At 40.1% G+C, this 25,594-nt stretch overlaps 1 protein-coding gene and 1 long non-coding RNA gene across 2 annotated transcripts in view; both read left to right on the top strand.

Annotated features, from left to right (window-relative positions):
- LOC119474265 overlaps positions 1-25,594 on the top strand; it is a 30,179-nt gene continuing 4,585 nt past the window's right edge. The window contains exon 1 of the long non-coding RNA XR_005203541.1: positions 1-369. This is a non-coding gene — a long non-coding RNA (uncharacterized LOC119474265). The remainder of the gene's footprint in view (positions 370-25,594) is intronic.
- The window catches only part of LOC119474254 (serine palmitoyltransferase 2-like), a 27,331-nt gene continuing 2,040 nt past the window's right edge, over positions 304-25,594 (top strand). Inside the window, exons 1-11 of the mRNA XM_037746143.1 lie at positions 304-669; positions 4,708-4,902; positions 6,983-7,137; positions 8,120-8,268; positions 9,710-9,834; positions 10,556-10,649; positions 12,678-12,783; positions 14,766-14,985; positions 16,600-16,726; positions 19,243-19,378; positions 21,174-21,303. Coding sequence (XP_037602071.1) covers positions 502-669; positions 4,708-4,902; positions 6,983-7,137; positions 8,120-8,268; positions 9,710-9,834; positions 10,556-10,649; positions 12,678-12,783; positions 14,766-14,985; positions 16,600-16,726; positions 19,243-19,378; positions 21,174-21,303 — 1,605 coding nt within the window. The 5' untranslated portion in view covers positions 304-501. The remainder of the gene's footprint in view (positions 670-4,707; positions 4,903-6,982; positions 7,138-8,119; positions 8,269-9,709; positions 9,835-10,555; positions 10,650-12,677; positions 12,784-14,765; positions 14,986-16,599; positions 16,727-19,242; positions 19,379-21,173; positions 21,304-25,594) is intronic.

Below are 25,594 nucleotides of genomic sequence, written 5' to 3' on the forward strand. Positions count from 1 at the left end.
GAATTTTTTTACTGTAGCCTTTTGGATGTAATTTAATTGTCAATTATCTTGATTCTTGTGGAGCTTTTTTTTTTTTTACTATTTTTACTTTTTACTATAAACGCTACTCTTATTGGAGCACTGCCTGTCTATTAATTCCCGCTTAAAAAAGTGCCATAAACATAATAAAAAGCCTCAAGTTCATGAACAAGCCCCGCCCCTCTGTACATGTGAAGCACATGGCCCCGCCCCCCTCCTGCATGCTACCATATTATGATGATGGGCGTTGATTTCCGGTATTTACCGTCTGGATATTCAGGTTCAACAGAGTGAGTGTTTTATGTGTGTGTGTGTGTGTGTGTTGTATGAATGTTGAGTGTGTGTGGGAGTGTTTTGTAGTGTAGGTTGTAAACGTTCACCAGCTCCGGATCCTGTCACCGCCTTGCACCGCAGCAGGCAGGGCTCCGTGTGTGTTTCCTACATGCAAGTTACCGTCTGCGGCTCCACCATCGTTGGCCAGCAATGACCGAAAGCCCCGCGACCAAGCCAGCCAACGGGGACGTGTGTCAGCAGCGGGTGAAGAACGGACTGAAGCCGGACAGGAACGGCTTCTCGTTGGTGAGGAGCCTCCACCGCTGCTGCCATGAGCGGCTGCCCAAGCACTGCCACTGCCAGCCCGAGGAGGAGGAGGTGAGGCCCGGGGATGGGACGGCGGGAGGAGAGGCTGGGGAAGCTGTCATTGATGTCATTTTCATTATCATTATTATTATTATTATATGACACGATAACAGCTTCCATATATTGCCCAAGTCCTGATTGTCTGACAGTTTTCGTCATCAAGCTTGGATTCTCTCGAAGTACAAACGCCAAACTCCATATACAATACTCGAGATTAAAGAGTTTTTGCTCATTCTCAATGTGATATACTGCCCCAAAACACGAATCAAAAACTTTCTGTGAATCTTAACGAGGCGCTGTTTAATTCGGCGTAGTCATATTTGCACCAAGCGACATCTGAATATATTAAAATGTCAACTTTATGAATGGACACCACACTGCGCTCCACCGCCCACCCTCAGTTGTTTGTATGCTACTGTATGGGAGGGGAGGTTGTTTAAAAAAAAAAAAACAAGGCGGGTGTGACAACCTACGAAAGTTGACATTGCACTGGATTCTAATACTGTTCAGGACATAATGTGTATGCCGAATTGAAGAAGAGGAATAGCTTTATAGCCCCACTTTGTGAATTTTGATTATACAAACTGTGGATGATATAATAACCCCACCCTAACAATTTCTAAACTCTACTATAATTGTGATGCATATGCCTATCAGAGCCAGTCAAACAACTTGTGAAAGTTCTCTGCCTGGATGATAGCAATACAGTTTGCAGGATGCATTCCTATCTTAGTAGTTGAGAGGGAGTGGAGTGTGTATACTTCTTGTAGTAATTTATTGGCTACTCCTTTCAGTCTCAAATTGAGCTGTAAAATGTTCTTACTTTTTTTTAAGGCTAATTTCTGGGTGTGTATTGGCTGCAGTCTTCTGAGTAGCAAATATTTGCCTGTAAAATTTTGGAAAAATTCCATTTTCTTGAAGTGGATAACTCCCTTTTTATAAATAAAAGAGAAACTATGATGTGTTAGTGATTAGGGAGACAGTGAACCAGTGCACCTGTTCAGTTCAGAGCTGTTCATTGAGATTGCAAATGCATGCTGTGGAAGAGCTTTTTTCCGAAGAGAGCTTATGAAATTTCCACCCTTGGGTGCACCCTCTGTGACTGTTCCCAATTACCGGTCCCCTCAGACATTGTGATTAGATGCTGTCGCACAAGAGCATTGAGACTCATGGATATGTTACGATACAGAGGTTTTTTTTAATCAATTTGTTTCTGAATTTTGCACTGCTTATCAAAATGAAAAGCAGGGCTGCCCCCTCTCAGTCAACTAATCGGTTATTTCCACCTTAGTCAGCTAAGATTTCTTTAGTCGATTGGTCGTTTTTTATGCTTTTTTCGTGCTGAATGACTTATTTCCATGACACTTATGAGCACATCTCTGAGATATAAAGTGGTGTTTTTCACAGATTTGTCTTAAATCTATGGATCAATCAGTCGACAAAATCATATGAGAGTTTGTCGACTAAGAATTTCTGGTAACACTTCATTTTACAGGTCCGCAAATTTCATAGTAATTAGGTGATAATTAAGCAAGTAACCTATTTGAAATTTTTTGGGAATTACTGCCAAATTACCCCAATATTTACCTAAAAATTTATCAAAAATCACTTTATTATAAACATTATTTAATAATTATATGCCACTATTTCCACAATAGCTGGTAATTTATTTAATACATTTCCAGGAAAAGAATAAAAAGTTAATTGATGAGCTTTATTGCCATGTCTGCTGATAAATAGATAATAATTAGCAAATAACTTCTTTGAAATTTCTTTAAAAAAAACTCCCTGAATCATTACATCAGCTACCAGGTTACATTAGTGTAGACAATAAGTCACACAATGGGGAGATTTGTGCCTGATCAGAAGTGTCTTCTATTAGTTTTCCACCTCCGATGAGGAGCAGCGCACAGCCGCTTCTCAAGCCTAAGGGCCCTATTTTAATGATTATATGCTATTTTAGCATATCATTATTAACTAATGTTTAAAGTAATTAGTGATACATTTTGAGGTAAATATGAGGGTAATTTGGCTGTAATTTCCAAAAAATTTAAATGGGTTACTTGCTAATTATCACATAATTACCAGGAAATTTGCGGAGCAGTAAAATGAAGTGTTACTGAATTTCTTTGGTCGAGGACAGCCCTAATGAAAATAAAAAAGGGACACTTTTTAAATTCTCTCCTGACCGCTGTGTGCATGTAAAATGTGTAACTTTTTGAATAGAATTTGGTTGCACATCACCATGACTAAAGAAAGACATTTTCAGTATCTGACAGTCATAGTAAGATAATAATAACTGGCATCTTACTCGGTGGGTTAACTGTTGGCGAAAGTAAATTCTTCAAAATCGATTCCAGTTTGAGATTTCGAAGGAAAATAAAGGTAGAGACACACCGTTGTTGACAGCTTATTCTCATCACCAGACATTGTGGTGCTGATTTCAGTAAACTGGGGCTGGTTGTGCAGAGAAACTGAGCGCCTGGTGACTGAACCTCAGCTGATTACGGTTCGTGCAGATGTCAGCGTTGCTACTCTCGAAGGTATTTGAGAGAAAGGCATGACCGGTCACATGTAGTGCCTAATAGCCATGAGCACAGAGCATGATGCACGCGCATGATGAGAAGGCGAATTGCATAACGTCTGTGAATAGTGACTTTCTGTCCACCAAGACAGGGGAAATAGTGAAAGTTGACTTTTCTTTACGAAAGATAATAACACATGTAAAGTGCATTGTAGGTCACTCAACTCCAAGTGCACACATTGACATAAACACAACCAGTTCTTCCCTTATTTGGCAGTCAAATCGTCCCTCCCTCCCTGGCATTTGTCACACTGTGTTTTCTTTCCTGTATAATTGGTTTACAGTACAGCTGCACCAAAGCTAATACTTTCTTATCTTTCCCCTACTTACAATTTGACTGCACAGAAGTCACCTTTAAGTGAAACCTCAGCCAACTATAACAAACTGTGTTGTTTTTTCTTATTAGGACAAAAGGAGAGGAAGTCAGACTGTACATTTATGTAAAGTTTATTCCAAACGTGAAACTTCCAGCTAAGTCACAAGGTGCTGTGTTTGCATAGGAAGATAACTTTTTACAGGCTAGACTTCTATTCATAGAGAGTGTTAACTTGCTGTTCCTGCTATGTTTAACAATGGCTCTGTATTTTTTGCTCCTTTTAACTAGGTCGGCATGAAACTGCCCTTGCGCCGTTTACAGAACCCGACAGCAAACAGATTATATTTAAATTAATATTATAAATAATATTTTAGATTATAAATTAACAATCTTTATATGTAATATTTTTTTATTAAAAGACGTAGATTCTGTCAATTTTTTTAAGCTCTTCAACCAAAGACGTAGTTCGGCATTTTGGCCGTCGCCATCTTGTTTTTTTTGCAACCAGAATTGACACGAGAGGGTGGAGCAAAGTACAACTGAATGCTGAATAAGGTGTTCAGAATGTCAGTTAACTTTCATGACAATGCCGTGTTAAAGCCGTGGTAGCGACCTGTCAATCACAAGGTAGCTATGCCCTAAAGCATTCCCTGCTTTATGGTCTATTTTACTCTAAATGGGACCATAATTTACTAAATGAACATCATGCTGTATTGAAGAAGACTTGAAACTAGTGATTGAGACCATAAACTCATGTGTACAATGTTTACTGAGGTAATAAATCAAGTGAGAAGTAGGCTCATTTTCTCATAGTCTTCTATACAATCAGACTTCTTTTCGCAACCAGAGGAGTCGCCCCCTGCTGGCTATTAGAGAGAATGCAAGATCTGCATTGGCTTCACTTTTCAGACCCGGAGGTAGCCCACTGGTTTCAGCTCCAAAATCTGCATATTCCTGCCAGAACATTCGTGTATTTTACATTTCACATGTTTCAACATATAAAGTATATTGTTAAAGCCCAAATATAAAGAAATAAGTAGTATGCACTGAAAGACACTATTACTTTTGAGAAAACTTGATGAAAAACTGGTCATGCCTATGTGCCAGAGTTTTTCATTTAATTAGAATTTCTTGTTTCCGTGTTGCTCAGATCCATGTGGCATCGCATCATGGCGGCCTATACGGCCGGCCCTTCATTGAGTCTTTCGAGGAGACGCCCATGCTAGTGGCAGTGCTCACCTACATGGGCTACGGCATCCTGACCGTCTTCGGCTACCTCCGCGACTTCCTCCGTCACTGGAAGATCGAAAGATGCCACATCGCCAGAGAGAAGGAGGAGCTGAAGGTGAGAGGAGCCACAGACACAACCTGACTGTGACCCTGGTAGTGTTTTTTTACACCCTGTATTCTTGGAAACAGTTTCCCTATAACAGTTGAGCAACATGTTATGATTTCAGACTGCAGTGAGCACGCTTTGCCGACACTGTAATGACCGGAATCCTCTGATTTGTTTTGGTTGCACGGTGACAATGTCGTGAGCGAAATTGCTGTCGAGGAAAAGAAGGCCAGATGCGTTTCAGGCTGTTGAATGGAACTGATTTGGTAGACTGAGCACACGTTGCCTGGCGACTGGGCGTTTGCCTCGTTCCTGTAGAAACAGCAGTGATAACGAATGGAAAAATAGACCTCAGACGTTTTGTTTTGTTAACCAGATTGAACCAAAGTGATATTTTCACCCCACAAACAGTAGAAACTATGGGCTCTTATATTTCACACATTTTAAGCAGTATTGCTTCAAGCTTGGTGTTTGGACAGGAAGCATACATTTGGAAACAGATTGTTTGATGCAATCTTGTCAAATGTAATGATATCCCAAACAGGATATAGATTGCTACAATGGTGTTTGACAGAATTTAATGTGCCTTGTTTATCAAATGCAAACTCGCTGAGTCTAACATTTCAAATATCCCCCTTAAAGCAGCACTAGGTAGAATTGGAGCAAATATAATTAAAAAAGTTAATTTTATAAAACGGTCACCTATTCTGTAGGGGTTGGAAAAAAAAATTATTCACCCATGTATCGCCGACGCTACAACTGTAGAGCACCTATATACTGACATTTATGTTAAATGCAGTCAAACGGCCCCGATGGAGCTGACCATGGAGCTAGAGACGGACTTGGCGAAGTTAGCGGAAGTATAGACGTGCGTCTACGTCTGGTTTTCAAAACAAGGTGTTAACAAAAGGAACTGTATAAACAAAATGATATATGGAAATAAGATAAATTGGATTATATTCATCAGTAATTTAAAACAATCCGGTGCTCCTAATGGCATCTGCAAGATTTCCCAGACTGGAAGAAAACAACCAATCAGAGCTGAGCTGGAGCCTTGCCGTCTCTGAGCAGCTGTCAATCACTCGCAAACTCCGATCAAACGATCAAACTAGGCGGCGCAGATCAAATATGAATCAATATTCTATTACTGTAATGCCTATTTCTCACATAAAATGTTTTCAGAAACATCTTTTAAAATGAGAAAGTTTGTGACCCGGCAGCCATGTTGAGATCAGTTGAGGAAATACTAAGCACCGCCCACCAAGCAGAGCAAACTTTCTCATTTTAAAGCTAAACAGTACACAACAAGATGTATCTGAAAACATTTGAGGCGAGAAATAGGCATTACAGTAACAGAATATTGATTCATATTTGATCAGCGCTGCCTAGTTTGACTGTTTGATTGGAGTTTGCCAGTGATTGACAGCTGGCTCCGTTGATTGAACAGCCAATAGGAACGCTCTCTCTCTGAAATGACCTGTGATTGGCCAAAAGTCCACCGTTACGTGCTACATTTTTTAAAGCCTGAAAACTGAGCCATGAAGAGGTGCAGGAGACTAGTTATGGCTCAGAACACTTGAATTACAATATGTTGAAAGGTTATTATGGAATATTTGCCCAACGATGCCAAAAACATTCTGCCTACTGCTGCTTTAAATTTCTCTGGTTTTCTTCACAATCGAGTGGAATGTGCACTTAAGATTGCATTTTTGTCACCGCACAGCTAATGGCAGAGTTATCAGCACATTGGGAACATGCCCTTGACAACAGAGATTGTTTTCAACCCGTTATGTAACTTTTGATAATGAAGCCCATTGTTTTTAAGTATTTGGATATGTTGAGGAAAGGAAGCTAGTGGGATAGACGCGGGGAAGTCATTAAGTCACCCCAAGGATTTCCCACGGATGTTTCCTCCAAGAACCGAGGAAAATTAACTCCCCGTGTCACGTGTTTAAATGTTAAAGATTATATTTCTAGAGGTTGAATTCCTTCCAGCTGAGCTTTCCAAAAGTATGAATGGCATGTAGTTCTCTGAAGTTACTAGTAGTTTTTATAGCCTTCCTTCTCTCTTTTCTTCATCCACGTGTAGGGCTTTGTGCCCCTCTACCAGGACTTTGAGAACTTCTACACCAGAAACCTCTACATGCGTATAAGAGACAACTGGAACAGGCCCCTATGCAGCGTCCCGGGGGCCAAAATGGACCTGATGGAACGAGCCTCCCACGACTACAACTGGACTTTTGAGTGAGAAACACGTGCCATTTACTGTATTCAAGACCTTAAACACTGTAAAAGTCAATGTCAAGACACAAGAGGCAGAGCAGGAGGTGTTGATGGGACAATAGCAAAGGGAAGTATGCTGTAAGGTTAATACCTCAGTCAAGGATTAGTACAGAGTGTGCTAACACTCCCGACAAATACCAAGACAAGTGACACATTTCACTTTCGAAAAAAAAGACTGGGGAACATTACCTGTCTACGATAACACTGAAAGTTACAATTTTATGCTGTTAAGACCAGCCAATATTTATTTAACACATTAAATTGTGATTTTTAGGCTGTAGTGGGCTCAGTTTAAAGTCAGTTTAAAGCTAAATGGAATCCATTGGTACCAACCATGTCATACTAACTTGTCGCAAAGGAGGCTAAATAACGTTCCAAACTTATGCTAAATTTTGTTGAGGAAAAACTTGTATGGCCATTTTCAAAGGGGTCCCGTGACTTCTGACCTCAAGATATGTGAATGAAAATGGGTTCTATGTGTACCCACGAGTCTCTCCTTTACAGACATGCCCACTTTATGATAATCACATGCATTTTGGGACAAGTCATAGTCAAGTCAGCACACTGACACACTGACAGCTGTTGTTGCCTGTTGGGCTGCAGTTTGCCATGTTATAATATGAGCATATTTTTGTATGCTAAATGCAGTACCTGTGAGGCTTTCTGGACAATATTTGTCATTGTTTTGTGTTGTTAATTGATTTCCAATAACAAATATATACATACATTTGCATAAAACAAGCATTGCACACTCCCATGTTGATAAGAGTGTTAAATACTTGACAAATCTCCCTTTTAAGGTACATTTTGAACAGATAAACAAATGTGTGAATAATTGTGATTAACTGGGGACAATCATTCGATTAATCAGCGAATAAATATCGATTGACAGCCCTAATTTTATCATTTCCTCCGTCTGATCATCTTCTCTCATCCCTTCCAGATACACAGGTCGGGTAATGCAGGATGTGATCAACCTGGGCTCGTATAATTACCTCGGCTTCGCTGAGAACACGGGTCCGTGTGCTGACTCCGCTGCCGAGGTTACCATGAAGTACGGCGTCGGAGTTGCGAGCACCAGGCAGGAGATTGGTACGAACACACACGCCAAAAACACAGACACACCTTCGACTTTTTTGCTATCACTGTCGGGAACTGATCAGCAGGAATGTGGAGGGATGAATTCACCACAGTAAAAGAAAGCACAATAGACCTGTTTGTTTTACGGTGCAGTGGAAACTACCACGATAGATTCCATCTAACCACGTAGTGTTTGAGTTGCAATGTGAGTATCCCAAAGCTTTATTTAATATCTCGGCTTTACTTCTTCTTAATAGATACATGACAAAGCATTGGGGTTTCTCAGAGATGCGTGTGGATAATTCTGTTACCCTGACAGAGCCCGGCTAGCTGATTCCCCCCCAAACTATTCCTTTATCTTTTATTTGGGGGCATAGTAGCCCTCTTTTTCAAGTAAAGACAAAAGGTCGGATTAAAAACAAAACGGAGAATAAAACAATGAAAATAGCCGAAATCTGCTCTTTTGATAAACAAAAAAAAGTTCAGTTCAGTTGTAATTCAATTCCAGCACAATGGAGAATATCTGAAGTCAGTGAGTCAGTGTGTACTTTAGAGATATGCGGCTTAAGTCGGTCTGCAGAGCGAGTCTGATAAGATCCAGACCACCCTGGAGGAAGTCAAACCGGGTCATATGGTGAGCAGATTTTTTACTGATAGAGTAGAAGCAATGATGACGCTTCTCTCCTTGGGAGAAGGCCAGCCCACATTTTCATAAAGAATGCTGTCATGTGTGCTTCATAACAGAAGTGTGTTTTAAAGGGGAACACCAACCCAAATTCCAATATGTTATTTCCATGGCCTAGGAAAGTTCAATCAATAATTGTGAACTTGAGCTCCTCTCTCTCAAAGACAGAAACCAAAGAAGTAAGTCCTGAGATGTCATAGGGTATAAAGTCTGAAGCTGCTTCATAGACAATGAATGGGAGACTGATTTTATGGATCTGCAGAATGTTTTTTTTTTATACCTGAATGAGCTTTATTCTATTGTAGTGTTCTCAGTTGTGAAACAGAAAAATGTACCAATATATTCAGAACATTCCCCTGGCTGCTCTCAGTGTCATCTAGAACATCTTTCAAAATTAATTGTCAATGGAGCAGTTCTACACGTTTTACCCTATGACATCACAAATTTGATTTTTAGCACTCTAGTTTTTGGATTTGGGAGAGCGTTCATGTTTATTAATGTTTTTGGGACTGTCTGACCATAGGAATAACATGTATGAATTTTGAAAATGGGCGAAGTTCCCCTTTTAAATTGAATAAGTTGACGCATGCATATACTGTAGTTCTACAGTTGATGACACAACTTCCCTGGTTGGCCTACAAAAATTACGTCAGCACTCTATTGTGGAATTACTGTGTGAAAGAGGTTGTGTAAGGATCAGCATACATCTTTGAGGTTTTTTGATTGGTATGTGTTTATGGTGATCCTCCTTTTAAATCTGCATCTCAGGTAACCTAGATAGACACGAGGAGATGGAGAAACTTGCGGCTAAGTTCCTGGGCGTGGAGTCAGCCATGGCGTTTGGGATGGGCTTTGCAACCAACTCCATGAACATACCAGCACTGGCTGGCAAGGTAAGACCACAGATGTTTTCCATTTCTCATCTCCAGTCTTTGGCTTGCTGTTTTTTTTTTCTTTATGTTCTCTCAGCACTTTCTATCCTCTTTTTTTCCTCTCTCAATGTCACTCACAATACATTATATGAATGTTAATTTCGTATTAGTGTATGCTCTCATGTATGTTTGCCATTGATATACATTTTCTACAAGGCACTTTTGTTTGCAGAGTACATTTAGCTTTAAACAAAACCATTCCATAAACATCACACTATCACAGATCACCAGTAGTGCCAAGTTCACAGACACAAAGCCACCCTCTGGCCTCAGATCAGGAGGAAATACTTCCTGTTGGCAATCGGTGGCTTGACTGCATGTCGGAGTGAAAAAATAACAAAGAGTTCAGACCAGTCTGTTTTGTCACGTTGCTGCGGATGTCGTTTGGCAGGTATATACCTCACCCCGTAGTTTGGTTTCCACTGGTGAGAGGGAAACCTACAGTCGAAATTCTTTAGTAGTTGCTCAAACATTGGAATCAATAAAAGCAGTATTGACAATTATCTCAGCTCAGATCATTTGTATAAACATAAAATGACACTCCGCCCACTCACCAGATAAATATGTACTAAAGTGACGTGTTAATAGGTCTGTAACACTTATCTGCTACCTCAGATGGATCAAAACAAGTCGGACGTATGAATCATTTCTACTTATTAAAATTTTGTCTGGTGTCCTGCAGGGCTGTCTGATTCTGAGCGATGAGTTGAACCATGCCTCTCTGGTTCTGGGTGCCAGACTCTCCGGGTCCACCATCAGAGTCTTCAAACACAACGGTGAGTCTGTGATCACAAATATTTCCTTCTGTATTTATAGGTCCATTTATTTTTCTTTATATTTCTGTTAGTCAGTCCCCCAGTTTATCTTCATTCGTTGCTTCCTTCCCCCAGAAGTCTGCGGCTTTTATTACTTTTATCACCACGCACATCATTGATGTACTTAATGACTCTACTTAATAATCATTTTCTTAGTTGTCCTTCCACATGCTGTGTGTCGCCGCTTTGTGTAAATTTGGTTTCATCGCTTTCATTCATACAGCGGTAGACATACTGTTCATTACAATGCACACACTCTACTAGAGATTTAGCTCTGCATTATACAGTATGTCTCGGTTTAAGTCTTGTATCATAATTTGAGTCTTTTGAAATGCCTGACCAAGCCAGATGTTTGTGTTTCATTTTAGAAGACGGACAAAATGGTTGGTACTTAAAGGGTTAATCCTTAAAGCTTCAGTAGGCAGAATATTTTTGGCATCATTGGGCAAAAAATTCTATAATAACCTTTAAGCATATTGTAATTCAAGTGCTCTGAGAGAAAACTAGACTTCTGCACCTCCTCATGACTCTGTTTTCAGGCATTAAAAAATCTAGCCCGTGACGGGAGACTTTGGCCAATCACAGGTCATTTCAGAGAGAGAGAGCGTTCCTATTGGCTGTGGTCCGGCCGGTTGGCGGTGCTTGGTATTTCCTCAACTAATCTCAACATGGCTGCCAGGTCACAAACTTTCTCATTTAACAAGCTAAACGGTACACTAGAAGATGTTTCTGGAAAATTACAGAATAATAACAGAATATTGATTAATATTTGATCAGCGCTGCCTAGTTTGACCGTTTGATCAGAGTTTGCGAGTGATTGACAGCTGCTCAGAGACTGCAAAGCTCCAGCTCGGCTCTGATTGGTTGTTTTCCTCCGGTCTGTGAAATCTTGCAGATGCCATTAGGAGCACCGGAGGACACAGGAACATGATTTTTATTTTTTTCAAATTACCCGTTTGTGCTACTGTCAGGATATAGTGAACGTTTTATAAAAAATAACTTTTTTAAATCATATTTGCTCTAATTCTACCTACTGCTGCTTTAAGATAAAAAAAATATACCATCTGTTTTTTGCTTTTTGAAGTAATAGACCTTTTTCATGGAAGACATTTTGACATGTCACAATAAGAAAAGCACAGGGGGTAAGTAATAAAATGAACGATGGCTCCTCCGGTTTCAAGGTCCTGGTATTGTTCACGCTGTCTCACTGTTACACTGTCACGGCTCACTGAGACATTTGAATAGAACACAAGAATAGCATTTGTTAATGCTGTAAGTAACACCTGTGCTTTTCCTAATACAAAAGTCAAAAAGTCATATTGGCATTCAGTTTACTGTATCGTCTTTCTCTTCTAAACACAAACATCATTATATTCACACAAAAACAATTATCTGTGTTTGTATGTCAAATGCAGAGAAGAAGAGCTAGCTAGCTAGCTAGCTGCTAATGGTGGCTCACATAATAAAACAAGTATATTGAGTATATCTTGTAGCTGGGTCATCTTCTGTAATACAATAATGATAACGTTGATGTAAAAAAAAAGCTTGCTGCTTAATGCTAATTACTTATGTCTGTGTAATTATCAGCTAACTTGCCAAAACTCCTCAGCTTGTCTAGTTCTACTGGTATGTCTGTTCAGTAACTTGTCAGCTATAGCCACAAACAAACCAAGTTAATTGGCAAGTACATATTGTTTTTTGAATGGTGGATAATAAACAAGTGACTGGTTGTCATTTTTTTGCTAAAATACGGGGTTGAACAGTTGAGCTATGGCTAATGTGCTAAAATCAAGAACAACTTTATTGAAGAATCTGACTCCATTCGATGATTATGTTTTAATGAAACACTTAATATTCAGTATTGTTGTCCACACTTTGTTCGGGGGTGTATTGAAACTGCGTAGGCGAGTGTTTCTAATGAATTTCCAGCTGTTGATACCACAACTTTAATTCTGAATATACTGTAAGACTCTTAATTTCCCTGTCAAGATATGCAGAGCCTTGAGAAACTGCTGAGAGAGGCCATAGTTCACGGACAGCCCAGGACACACAGACCATGGAAGAAGATCCTCATTGTGGTCGAGGGCATTTACAGGTATAGCTTACACATTTTCTTTTTTAAGATAGATGTTTAATAAAACCTTCCAGGCATTTCTAAGTTTTGTTGTAGAGTTATATCTCTATTCTTTTGCTTGTTTTCTGACCTTTCTGAGGTTTGTGTTTCAAGGTGATTCAAATGGTAACAAGTTGGTGCAGAACACAATCAAAAAGGCGTTATCAGTGCTGTGTGAGTCATCAATGTTGACAGCAATTTAACAGTTAACTAGGCCAAAAGTGTCATTGGCTAAAAGCAGTTGAACAACAGGAGTTACCAGCTTTAAAACCGCATGATTTCCTTCCTGGTTGCAACATCAACACTGCCTGACTTAATTGCACAAGCAGTAGTTTCATCAGATTGCTTGCAAGTGGGAAATGCAAAGGCACAATGACAGAGGAAAAATATGAGGCCGTTGGAAATATCAACATTTTCCTCAGTCATATTATATAATTACCACAACTGACAATATATACGACTAAAATTACAATATATTCACTTATTATGTACCGAAAAATGAACTTCCATGGCATCAGCAAACACGTCACAACTCGTAAACTCAGAGCTTTCAGAAACTTTGAACTTATGAGGTCGTGAATAGCAGAAGAGGGGGGGGCGTTCATATGGACTCTTCTCGTGAACACGGTAAACACGACCCCATTTGAAGGTACCAATAGAATGTATAAGAGGTGGACGTAGCCACCTTGACGTCACCCGTTGGTTTGTGGACTACTGTTTTGAAGCCTTGAGTTTGGCATCTTGGCCATCACCATCTTGGTTTTTTTTTGGAGCCAGAATTGACAATATTTAGATAGGAGGGTGGAGCTGGCAAGGGATATGCATTACTACTGCCTCTGTCCTTATTGACAGATTTGCCATGTTAGGGACTTATCAATCACAAGGTAGCCACGTCCTAAAGCATCCCCTGCTTTATGCTCTATTTGACTCTAAATGGGACCATAATTTACAAAATGAACATCATGCTGTATTGAAGAAGACTTGAAACTAGCAATTGAGACCATAAACTCAAGTTTACAATGTTTCCTGAGGTAATAAATCACATGAGTAGTAGGCTCATTTTCTCATAGACTTCTATACAATCTGACTTCTTTTTGCAACCAGAGGAGTTGCCCCCTGCTGGATATTACAAAGAATGCAAGTTTAAGGCTCTTTCATATTTGCTTCACTTTTCAGACCCAGAGATTGCCCAGTGTATATGCCTAAACTATATGCACCAAGTGGCTTGCTACACTCTCAAACAATAGGGGTTTAAAAAAGTTGTTATAGTGGTAAGAGTAGCAACATTTAAAGTTCACTCTACACCTTCCAATATAACTGTCTAGAAGATGTATCTATGTAGATACTGTTGAAACCTAATCAAAAGTGCTTCAGATTATCAGAAAACAAGCTATCAAACATAAATATCATTAAGGCTGTCACTACAGTAAAAAAAAACACTGATGGGCACTAACACATGGTTTAAATTGCAGGTTTAATGCACTAAGCTACGTCTCTGTACTAGCTTAAAAATCAGGCAAAGCACGTATATGTCAGTAGGAGTCTTACACAAAACACATGCAAAAAAAACGGGCTTCCAGAAGCAGCTCTTATCTTCTATTGATGGTTCATGTGGTTCCATTAGATTCAGCAGTATCAACACTCCTGGGACTACATTGCTGGTTTACAGCTGCACTATATAGCAATCTGCTGCTACAAGATGCTTCCCTGTGACATTGTTACATTATTTTCACAAGTTAGCATATGTTAACATAATATTTTTCAGACATGCAGTTGTCATTCAGATAAAGTCTGTTCGACAGTTGACAGGTCCCAGCAGTTGCAGACTCAGACCTTGAGTGGGGAACAGCTAGTACTCCCCTGAGCTCAGATTTCCTGGGTTGTCAGGAAAGAAATGAACACATCAGGACAGTTGCTTGACACCGGCTATAACGCCTTCTACTTTGCTCTTTTCCTCCCCGCAGCATGGAGGGCAGTGTAGTGCGCCTGCCAGAAGTGATCGCCCTGAAGAAGCGCTACCGGGCCTACCTTTACCTAGACGAGGCCCACAGCATCGGGGCCATGGGGCCGAGGGGGAGAGGTGTGGTCGATTACTTTGGCCTGGACCCCTGTGATGTGGACGTCATGATGGGCACATTTACCAAGAGCTTCGGCGCTGCAGGGGGATACATCGCAGGGAAAAGGGTGAGGATGGAGGGTTTGTGGGTTTATTGTAGAGCTGCAGTGATTGATTGATTAGTTGTCAACCATTAAATTAATCGGCAACTATTTTGATAATCGGTTTGAGTAAATTATTTAAAGAAAAAAAGTAAAAATTATCAAATTCCAGCTTCTTAAATGTGAATATTTTCTGGTTTCTCTACTCCTGTATGACAGTAAGGTGAATATCTTTGAGTTGTGGACAAAACAAGACATTTGAGGACGTCATCTTGGGCTTTGGGAAAACCATTTTCCGAGATTTTATAGACCAAACAACTAATTTGATTATCGAGAAAATAATCAACAGATTAATCAACAATGAAAATAATCGTTAGTTGTTGCCCTAGTTTATTGTATTGCCATTTCATTTGCTTTTGTAAGAGTTCTAAAGAAAGATGTACACATAAGAGATAAGAGTGTCAGCGTGTAAACTCAAGCTTTTGTAGTCACAAGACATGGATAGTTTTCCTGTTTGATAACCTAGTGTGCTTACTGGGTTACTAAAATCTTAACGGCAATCTTACTAAGAATGCTTTAGTTGCAAACAATCTGTCAAGATCAGGTATGTAATGGTGTCAAGTCACAAAGTATTAATTAAGTGTGTCATCTCAGTAATGTAGATTTACAGTCTTGCAGTGCATGGACTCCACATTCCTAACATATTAGCTCAGTTCCTTGACATCAACCTATCAAAACAAATGGCTAGGTTCGTAACTAAACAACTTTAGTGTCGCCGTTAATGGCTTCTTGTCATCTACACCCATCACTTTCACTGCATTCTCTGTGACTTTTTTTCATTTATAAAGAAAGGCGGCATTGTGGCATGTGGTGTGTCAAGTTAAAGGATGTAGCTTACAATAAATTGTTAAAGGTATAATATGCAACCGTTGTCAGTTCCTGTTTGGAAACTCACCGCGTTCAAAGTTGGCCACACCCCCACACAGCCTAGAGGGAGAGAGAGAGCAGGGATGGTCGAGCAAGCTATAGAGTGACTGAAGAGAGGGAGCGGCATTGGTGAGAACAAAGCAGCAAATCGGAGAAATAAAACGTTATTTTCTGATGTTTCCCAGCGGTTACATTCTAAAACACACAACTAACCACATGAATGGGCTGCACACCCCTGCACGCTGTTATTGGCTGGGGGTTACACCCCCACGTGGGGCGTGTACATTGTTTTTTAGTTAATTCTTGCATATTATACCTTTTTATTAACTGGCATGTAACAAAATGGTAAAGACGGATGCTAATTTAAAGTGTATTACATGTGTCTATCAAAAACTACAATACATTTTCCTCAAATTTACTGCATAAAATGCAATTTGCATTGTATGCCAGAGCCTATTATATTCTTACAATTTATGCAAAACTGTATATTTGTCCATGATCTTTTGAAATTGTAATCATTATAACCAACTGTTCATATTTTTTTTATGCAAATACATACAGTTAATAAGGGCCATGCTCTTATTCCCACAGTAAATCTAAAGTAAGCTATGCCAAGTTTCAGTTACAGAGAGTCCTGAGCTCTCCCTGGTTGTAGAGTAATTAAAGCTTCCCATGCACATCTACTTACATCTCCTGTGTATCTGCTGGGTTTAGGAGCTTATTGAGTACCTGCGCTCCCATTCCCACAGTGCGGTCTACGCCACCTCCATGTCTCCTCCTGTGGTGGAGCAAATCATCACTTCTATGAAGTGCATTATGGGAGAGGATGGCACAACAATAGGTGAGTGGTACAACGATATTAAAAAAGGTACCCTGTGGAGTTTTTGACCTAGTAGCGCTATTGATGCAGTTTTTTAATGAGCGGGGCCCCCCGTTTTGTTTGTCACACGGGTAATGCAATGCACAGTCCAACGGTTTCACACTATTATCGCCACTGATCTACAGCAATGTCCCAATGAAGGCAGGGAAGCAGAAGACTGCTGGCGAGTAAACATGGATCTCCATAATGCAGGTTTCAAAATGTTCAAGAATGTGGCTTTGCAAATGTTTTATAAGGAAGGAAATACATTTGACACGTTTGTTCCTCAAAGATGCACACAATGCATTTTAGAGAATAACACTGAGGGTGAACCCAGCTTTTATTTGTTTACAAGAAAACTCCACAGGGCACCTTTAAATGTGATGCTTTGAAAGATCCCTGACTGATATTTAGATGTCTACCCACTGCATTTTCTCATAATGGGAGTGAGTTTGTCTTTAAAATAGTATTACCTGGGCCCCAATGCCCTGTAACCTTTTTTTTTTTAACATTAACGTTACAGGTCCAAATAGATTGATAGGGCATACCTTTGTGTGTTTGTGTCTTTAAATATTAACCGTGACAAAATGAGACACCTGTTGGAGTCCTTATATCCCAACCACAAAATAAAAAGCCCTTTGACGTCCTCAGAAAGAAAACTATTGTGCTTAGAAGAGTTATTTTATTTTGGCATCAAATGCTTCAATAGCATCAAATGCTCAAGGCGCTTGCTTCAAAAGTAGCCTACAGTTCTAACACACAGACAGTATATAGGAAGTAGACTTAGTCACAGTGACGGCACCCATCGTTTTGTGGACTGCCGGTTTGAAGCCTCGAGTTCAGCTTTTTGGCCGTCGCCATGTCGTTTTTTTGCAACCAAAAGTGACACGAGTACAACCGAACAACCGAACGCTGAATAAGACAGTCACTGGGATCATTCTTTTATGTGTAAGGCAACATCAGGATTGACCTAAACATTGCTTTCCTAACTTTGTAAAACAAAATTTGACCAACAAACACATAGATATAAATTTATAATAAATAAATAATAAATCGTACACCAGCAACTTGGTAAAAAATCTTCAAAATTAACAGGAATTTACAATTCCAGTGTAAACATTTATAATGCAGCAATAAACTGGTCAACAAATTTAAATTACAGCTTATAATGCATATAGTATATAAACATAAAATGTAATTGAACAGACCGGCTCCATTGCCGATATCTGATTCAGCTATTTGAGTTAGTAGTATTGGCTCGATATACCATCGGTGCATCCCTACTTGAAACTAGCGATTGAGACCATAAAACTCATGTTTACAATGTTTATGAGGTAATAAATCAAGTGAAAAGTAGGGTCGTTTTCTCATAGACTTCTATACAATCAGACTTCTTTTTTGCAACCAGAGCAGTCGCCCCCTGCTGGCTATTAGAAAGAATGCAAGTTTAAGCATTGGCCTCACTTTTCAAACCCGGAAGTTGCCCACTGCTCCAACAGTACCATTGTAAGGTTCATTTGTTAATGTTTATTTTGTTTTGTGATATGTCAAAAGATAGAAGGACCAACAAAGATTACTTTCATGGTGGTGCTGCTGCCATCTGATGTGTAAGTGTTGAGTGAATCTGGTCTCAGCTGCTGTAATTGTCATCAGTTGCCACCGGGTGTCAGTGCACACCAATGAAATCTTCAGACAGACTCAACGTCACAGTCGGCTTATCTAAAACCAGTTATTCCTCAAGGAGAGATCATTTTTAGATTTATTCTACTCCTCCATTATTGCAAGGTTAGTCCAGATAAATCGTACTTGGGTAAGATTTAGCCTTCATGCTATTTACTATTTCTTTCAACCCAAAAACATACTTTTTGTTGCTGGCATAGGCTGTGATCATTTGTATGATTAGAGAAACACACTATGGACTTGTATGTTTTTGCAACACTCTGCGTGGGATAGTTATTTTGTGACTAGCTGTGAACAAACTAACGGTGTTGTTTGTAGTCTTGCAAACCTAGCTTTTCAAAGAGCTCCATGCAGTGAATCTCCTGTGGCAGGAGGAAAACATTACAGAGAAACTAAAAACTTGATCTCCCCATGGTGCCGGGATGCCGTAACACTCAGATGTTTTTCTCACACGCATCTCATGAATGCGATTGCTTTCAGCTGCTTGTAAACCTTTTTTTTTTTTTTTTTACTTTTCAAAACATCAAACTAGCTATAAATAATTTCCTTTTTTTCCTCCCCCACAACAAATCTGGTTAAGAATAAACATGTTTGTAAAGGAGAGTATAGTCTTTGTTTAACTGAACTTTTCTTTAACTTCCAGTAGTAAATTGCACTGAATAGAGATGAAGGACATTCACTACAGATACATAAAGTAACAAGTGTTCGGCACGCTGTAAATAAACTAAAGATCATTAACTCTGATAGACGTGTGGTTACTTTTCACTGCATTTCCTGTCAACACTAATGATTCAATATCTCTTCTTATCACCCCCAAGGCTGTGAACGTGTGCGACAGCTGGCAGAGAACACAGTCTATTTCCGCAAGAGGCTTCGAGAAATGGGCTTCATCATCTACGGCAACGAGGACTCGCCTGTTGTGCCCATGATGCTCTACATGCCCGCCAAGATAGGGTGAGCCTCCAGCTTTTGACCAGCTGCTGTTAAAACACTAACTACCCCCTGGATCAATAGGATGATGAATAATGTGATTGGATGTCAGATATTTTTATGATTCTGACAATATCAAAGTTGATTTATTTGTCTGAAACCTCAGTTTGAATACAGAGATAGAACATTCTTTGATTATTCTGTTTTTCTTGTTGAATTTTCCATCGTGAAATGTTGCCAAATGGCTTTTTACCTCGCTCTGACTACCATTTCACTCTCCACTAGCACCGCACTGTTGTTGTTTGCTATCATCACGTGACAAACTACCTTCAATCAGTTCTTCTTCACTGCTCTAAAACAGTAGTTGCCAGTGGCAGCCATGATACATCCAGGGCGATAGCACAGTGAAGGTGACTGTTTTGGAGCGGCGAATGGAGAATTGATTTGCGGTTTAAAAAAAGTAGATTTTTTTGGGCAGTATCGGAAGCATTTCTGATACTGGTATCGGTATCGGAACACCTCTACAGATTTCAGCCTGAGTGATCCGGAAGAAGCCTGAGAACCAGTTCCCCAACCACATAATAGTGAAATATTTTCTAGGAGGAACAAATCTCATAAGTGTTTTCACAATGAAAATCGGCCTCCTTAAAGATAATGAAAAAATGCCTGTTCAATAACAAGGAAATGTGTATAAGCAACGAAGAACAAAGTAAATCCTGCTGGCATTAGGCGAGAAACAAACTCTTGCAGGAATAGCACTAAGATCTGCCCCGATGCAGGTAAAACTATTGGAAAGGTGCTCTTTGATTTTTAACCAGCTAGGTTCCACAATGCTTAAAATCAACCCCCATTCAGAAAAGTTAAGATATCAAAGAAGTCTCAAAAGGGCCTAAAGACCAGGCTAAATCCACAATAATGAGGTCTGCATTTAGTCTAGAAGGGATCAGAAGTTGAAAGGTGTGCAATTCCCCACCTCTCTTAAGCCCTAAAAGAAAGTGTGTCGTCACACCCTGATTGGCGGAGAAAGAGGGGAAATGCACCAAGCTGCTCTCAATTCTTAATTAGGAGCCAGTCCCCACCCCCTCCCACAACAGGTGATCTGAATAACCCTCCAATCAACTCCGAGGAATTGTGACATTCTGCTGAAACTAATTGGGGAAAAGGGAAATGACAGCTAATACCAAAGAATGAGGGACTGCTACATATGTATTGTTGCTCAGTTCCTATCTTTTTAAGTATTTAGTATGATTGATTCAATCAAAAAAAAAAACTCAACTCAAGGCCCACTACTAGCTTTTTCCACCTTTCAACTACCCGTATTCATCCAATCAGATGAGTGTACACTCGGTCAACAATGACATTTTATTTTAAGGTCAATATTGAGCTGACATGCCAGGTTTATGTCTTTCATGGAATCATAAAAATCACACAGCCCTTATTGACACTGCCATCACATGCAAAGCACCCACCATAGCACACAACCCCAGCTGCCCCCCTGAACTCATGCTTCACTCTACTGCCATTCGTCTGCAGACACAGATCTCTGATCAGTAAAAAAAAACATGCTAAAGTAAGAGCTCCCATAACTGCCCTCAACAAACTGTAGCAATAACACTCAATGAACTCTTGTGTTCCTTGTATAGCTATTGTTTTGTGATTGATATTCATTAATTGTTCTTACGTGTGTACAGGCTGGGTACAGCCTGTTCTTACGTATGTACAGGCTGTGGAAACCAATGTCCTCTCACGGAAGGAAAATAAATCATCTATCTTTATTGTGTCATTTAGTGCTGTTGTCTCCTCACGTTTGTCCCACCAGAGCGTTTGGCAGGGAGATGTTGAAGAGGAACATCGGCGTGGTGGTCGTGGGCTTCCCCGCTACGCCCATCATCGAGTCCCGGGCACGCTTCTGCATCTCAGCCGCCCACACAAAAGACGTGCTCAACAGGGTAACTAATTGCTTTTTATTACTGAGCAACATAAGCTTAGACAGACAGGGAAACAAGATTTATCACTTAAAATGGCGAAAGAAATTAGATCTTCATTTGAGAACGTTACTAAAGAGGACTTATTAGGTTCATTTTCAGGTCCATACTGGCAATTTGGATTTCTACCAGAGCATTTAATGTTCAAAAAACGCTTTTCTTTTCTCATACCGCCTGTGCTGCAGCACCCCTTTTCACCACTCTGTTTGAGCTCCTGACCCCCCCGCCCCGAAAAAAAAGCCGAGTCTGCTCTGATTGGTCACCTGACCCACTGTTGTGATTGGTCAACCAAACCAAACTCCGCTCCAGCTCTGCTCTAACTAGCTTTGTGTGAGGGCGTGTCAAACTAGCCGCTTGGCAGGTATTATGCAAATGTGTTACCTGGTGACATCACCACATTACAGAATAAAAGGCGTGACTTCAAGTAAGGCATTTCAAGGCAGTTCAGGAGCAGTGTTTCAGTAGGGGAGAGTAACTCCGTTTTGCCTGGTCTTTGGGCTTTATAACTTTGCAGACCTTTTACATGCACAACAGAATATTTAAAACACACTAAAGGAAAAGGAGAAGCACAAAAGCATAATAGGTCCTCTTTAAAACAAAGAAATAGTTAAATGACTAAACAAGCACTCAAAACATTTTTTAAAAGAGAAGAGATGAAAACTTTTTTCCTAACCCTATCAACAGTAAATCCCATATCAACAGGAACATTTGTAGTTTGCTTTAGAGAAAAAGGAAAAAGCTCTTACACACTACTCTACATTATTAAAACCTGTGAAATCATGGCCACTGAAAATACTCAACTCCGATTGGTTGGCCGGTGATCATTGACGGACGCCTCAAACATGGCTAGTTAACTCTCATTGATGAAACTTATGTTTTTCAGTATTTTTTTCCCACCGTTGATCTTCGCCAGCACCACCTTGTATTCAGTGTGCGAAACTTGCTCCTTTTTCTTTTCAAAGAAGTATTTTTATTTTTTATTGTTTTTATTGTTACAGCTCTCCTGTTCCAAGCTGGTGTGATACCTAACCTTCAGTTTGTTTGAAACTAAGCCAAGAGGTTATGATGATATTAGAGGGAAGAAGGGCGGTCTAATGGGCGGGAAAATTGTCTGTAGTTTGAAGGACACAGGTGTGATCTGTTATGACCCCAAATGTCTACTTCTGGGGATGTCTTTGAGTCACTTCAGACACACTGAATCCCTCCCAGCACTGTGTCTGTCAGCTGGATCGCCCTGCAGGTTAATGTACAGTGTATTCATGGTATATTCCCTGTGTTTAGAGTTCAGACCTCCACTCTAACCATCCTATTTCCTCATTGTGTTGCTTTACATCAGCGCAGACTGTTAAGGTTTGATTGCTTTTGGCAACACATTAAAAAGCTGACCCCTACTCTCAACTAGGGCTCCACCTCTACTTTACTGAGCTCACTGCTGACCTGCCTGACCCCTCCAGGGTTGTGTCTAGAAGGTAACACCCAAATTGCGAATTTCAAGATGGTTAAGGTTAGGCATTGACCTTGAATGTTTGGGGTTAGGCATTGACTTAGAATATTTGGGGTTAGGCATTGACCTTGAATTTTTGGAGTTAGGCATTGGCTTCGAATGTTTGGGGTTAGGCATTGACCTCAAATGGTTACGGTTAGGCATTGACCTTGAATGTTTGGGGTTAGGCATTGACCTTGAATGGTTAAGGTTAGGCATTGACCTTGAATATTTTGGGTTAGGCATTGACCTCAAATGGTCAAGGTTAGGCATTGACCTTGAATGTTTGGGGTTACGCATTGACCTTGAATGGTTAAGGTTAGACCTTGACCTCGAATGGTTAAGGTTAGGCCTTGACCTTGAATGGTTAAGGTTAGGATAGGTTGTTGGCAGTGGGCTGACTCCGGGTCTGAAAAGTGAAGCCAATGCGAAAGTGCCTTAAACTTGCATTCTTTCTAATAGCCAGCAGGGGGCGACTCCTCTGGTTGCAAAAAAAAGTCTGATTGTATAGAAGTCCATGAGAAAAATGAGCCTACCTCTCACTTGATTTATTACCTCAGTAAACATTGTAAACATGAGTTTATGGTCTCAATCGCTATAATTTCAAGTCTTTTTCGATACAGTATGATGTTCATTTAATAAATGATGGTCTCATTTAGACTAGAATAGACGATAAAGCAGGGTATGTTTTAGAGCGTGGCTACCTTGTAATTGGCAGGTCACTACAGGTTGTCAGGTCTGGGAGTTTTCTGTATTTTCGGCGTAGAACTTTAACCCTTTCACATTGTGTTTCCAGTTCCTTGAAAGTTAATTATGACCTTTTTTGTCGCCTATTCAGCGTTGAGTTGTACTTAGCTCCACCCTCTCATGTCATCTCTAGCTGCAAAAAAACAACATGACGACAGCCAAAATGCCGAACTCGAGGCTTCAGAACGGCAGTCCACAAACCAATGGGTGATGTCACGGTGACTACATCCATTTCTTGTATACAGTCTATGGTCGTCGGGCGGCGAGTTTCGCGAGAGCTTTTTGCATGATTTCGCCTTTTGGTGGTTACCTTCTAGACACGACCCTCTTCCTGTAACCGTCTTGAACTTCGGTCTGTTTCTCATTTTAACCACAAATAAATATTGTTTCACACAGTGACTGAACCTTCTGCTCTATAACTGGAGTGTCCTTGTGGCTCAGTTGGCTCAGATACATACCATGTCTCCAGGAAGTTGCTGTTATCCGTTCCCATTCCTCTTCTTGCTCTTCAAAAAAAAAAGATTATGAAACGAAATAAAGTGAAGACAGGGAGTGGGAGTATTGTAGTGCTTTAGTGCTTTTATCTGTCATGATGTTAAAGTCTCTCTTTGTTAGCCTTCCTCTCTGTATCGTTCTCTCGCAGTTTGATGTGCCATGTCGAGTTTTGTGTCTCTTTTATCTGCTGAGGAGCTTTCCCGGTTTTGACTTCCCGTTCAAACACACCCACGCGTGTACACATAAACCTAAATTCTTTTACTTTTGTCCTCCTGAAGACCTTTCATTTCACTGACCCAATAATATCCTAATCCTGAAACAAAAGACTAGTCTACACTGACTTCTTGAAGAAGTGAAAACAGACCAAGTTGACTTTATTCAGGGCATACATGTCAAGTCAATGGAAAGACTACAACAGAGATGAATAGATGGAGATTTACTGAAGTGCCACAAACTGATGCTGCACTAATCAATATTTTTACATTAGCAATGGATAATAATAATAATGGATAAAAATAATAATGAACCCACAGAGAATGATCACCTGACTCTGCAGTTCCCCTCAGCTCTCTGGGCCTTTTAGCATTTCTCAGCTTATTGTTTTGGTTCAGTCTCACAGCTCTCATTAACCTTGTTTTCAGACACAGCAGGCGTTCAGCAATATAAGCTCTGAAATCCAACTGTATGCTACCTGCCCGGCACCAAACAGCAGCTAGACACAGTTAGCGACAAGTGGCCAGTGAGCATAGTGAAACATTTCAGGCTGTTTATCGTACACCGTGCTTAGCTATACCTACGACAAGTAATGCACTGTAATTTCCCATGAAATCAATTTATATGTAATCCACATAATCGTGAACGAGTAAGTGTAAAGAGCAACAAACGCCGCATATGGAGGAGGTCGGGGTGGATTGGTGGGTCAAAAACACCGGACTTTCGCCCAGGAGACCGCTGTTCGTGTTCCGTGTAAAACCAGAAGTCAACGTTGGTTTATTTGTCATGCAACTTCCGTACTTAAGTAATGCCACTACCGGAGTTATTTTAACCCAATCCACAATCTTTTCCTAAACCTAACCAAGTTGTTTTCTTTTGAAGACGAAAGTTTATTTTGAAAAGACTGTATGCATGTTAAGTGCGGATATTGACACATGTTGTTGGACATTCATCCGGTGTTGCTGGACATTCGTAGGAAAACACACAAAGATGTAAGATATAATATGAACCGTTGTATAAGGATACGTTGAGCATGTAGCCGCTAAAGAGAGTGAATATTGAACTAACATCTGTGAGGTGACCACAAGCACAACTCCAAATGAATAATAATGTTGCGCCATCTCAGTAGGTCACCTAAATAAGCAACGTTTTTATTAACACGTTCACTTTATTGACTTTAAATGTTGTGTTCACAGCTTGTTGCACGGGCCAAAATATCAATTAATGCAGCTTAAATTAGTTATTCATAATATTTCGGAAAGAAATGCCGCATGACATAAAATAAGTCAAATTTCTAGTTGCCAGAAACATCAACTT

This window comes from Sebastes umbrosus, chromosome 16, assembly GCF_015220745.1.
Source record: "Sebastes umbrosus isolate fSebUmb1 chromosome 16, fSebUmb1.pri, whole genome shotgun sequence".
Lineage (NCBI taxonomy): Eukaryota > Metazoa > Chordata > Actinopteri > Perciformes > Sebastidae > Sebastes > Sebastes umbrosus.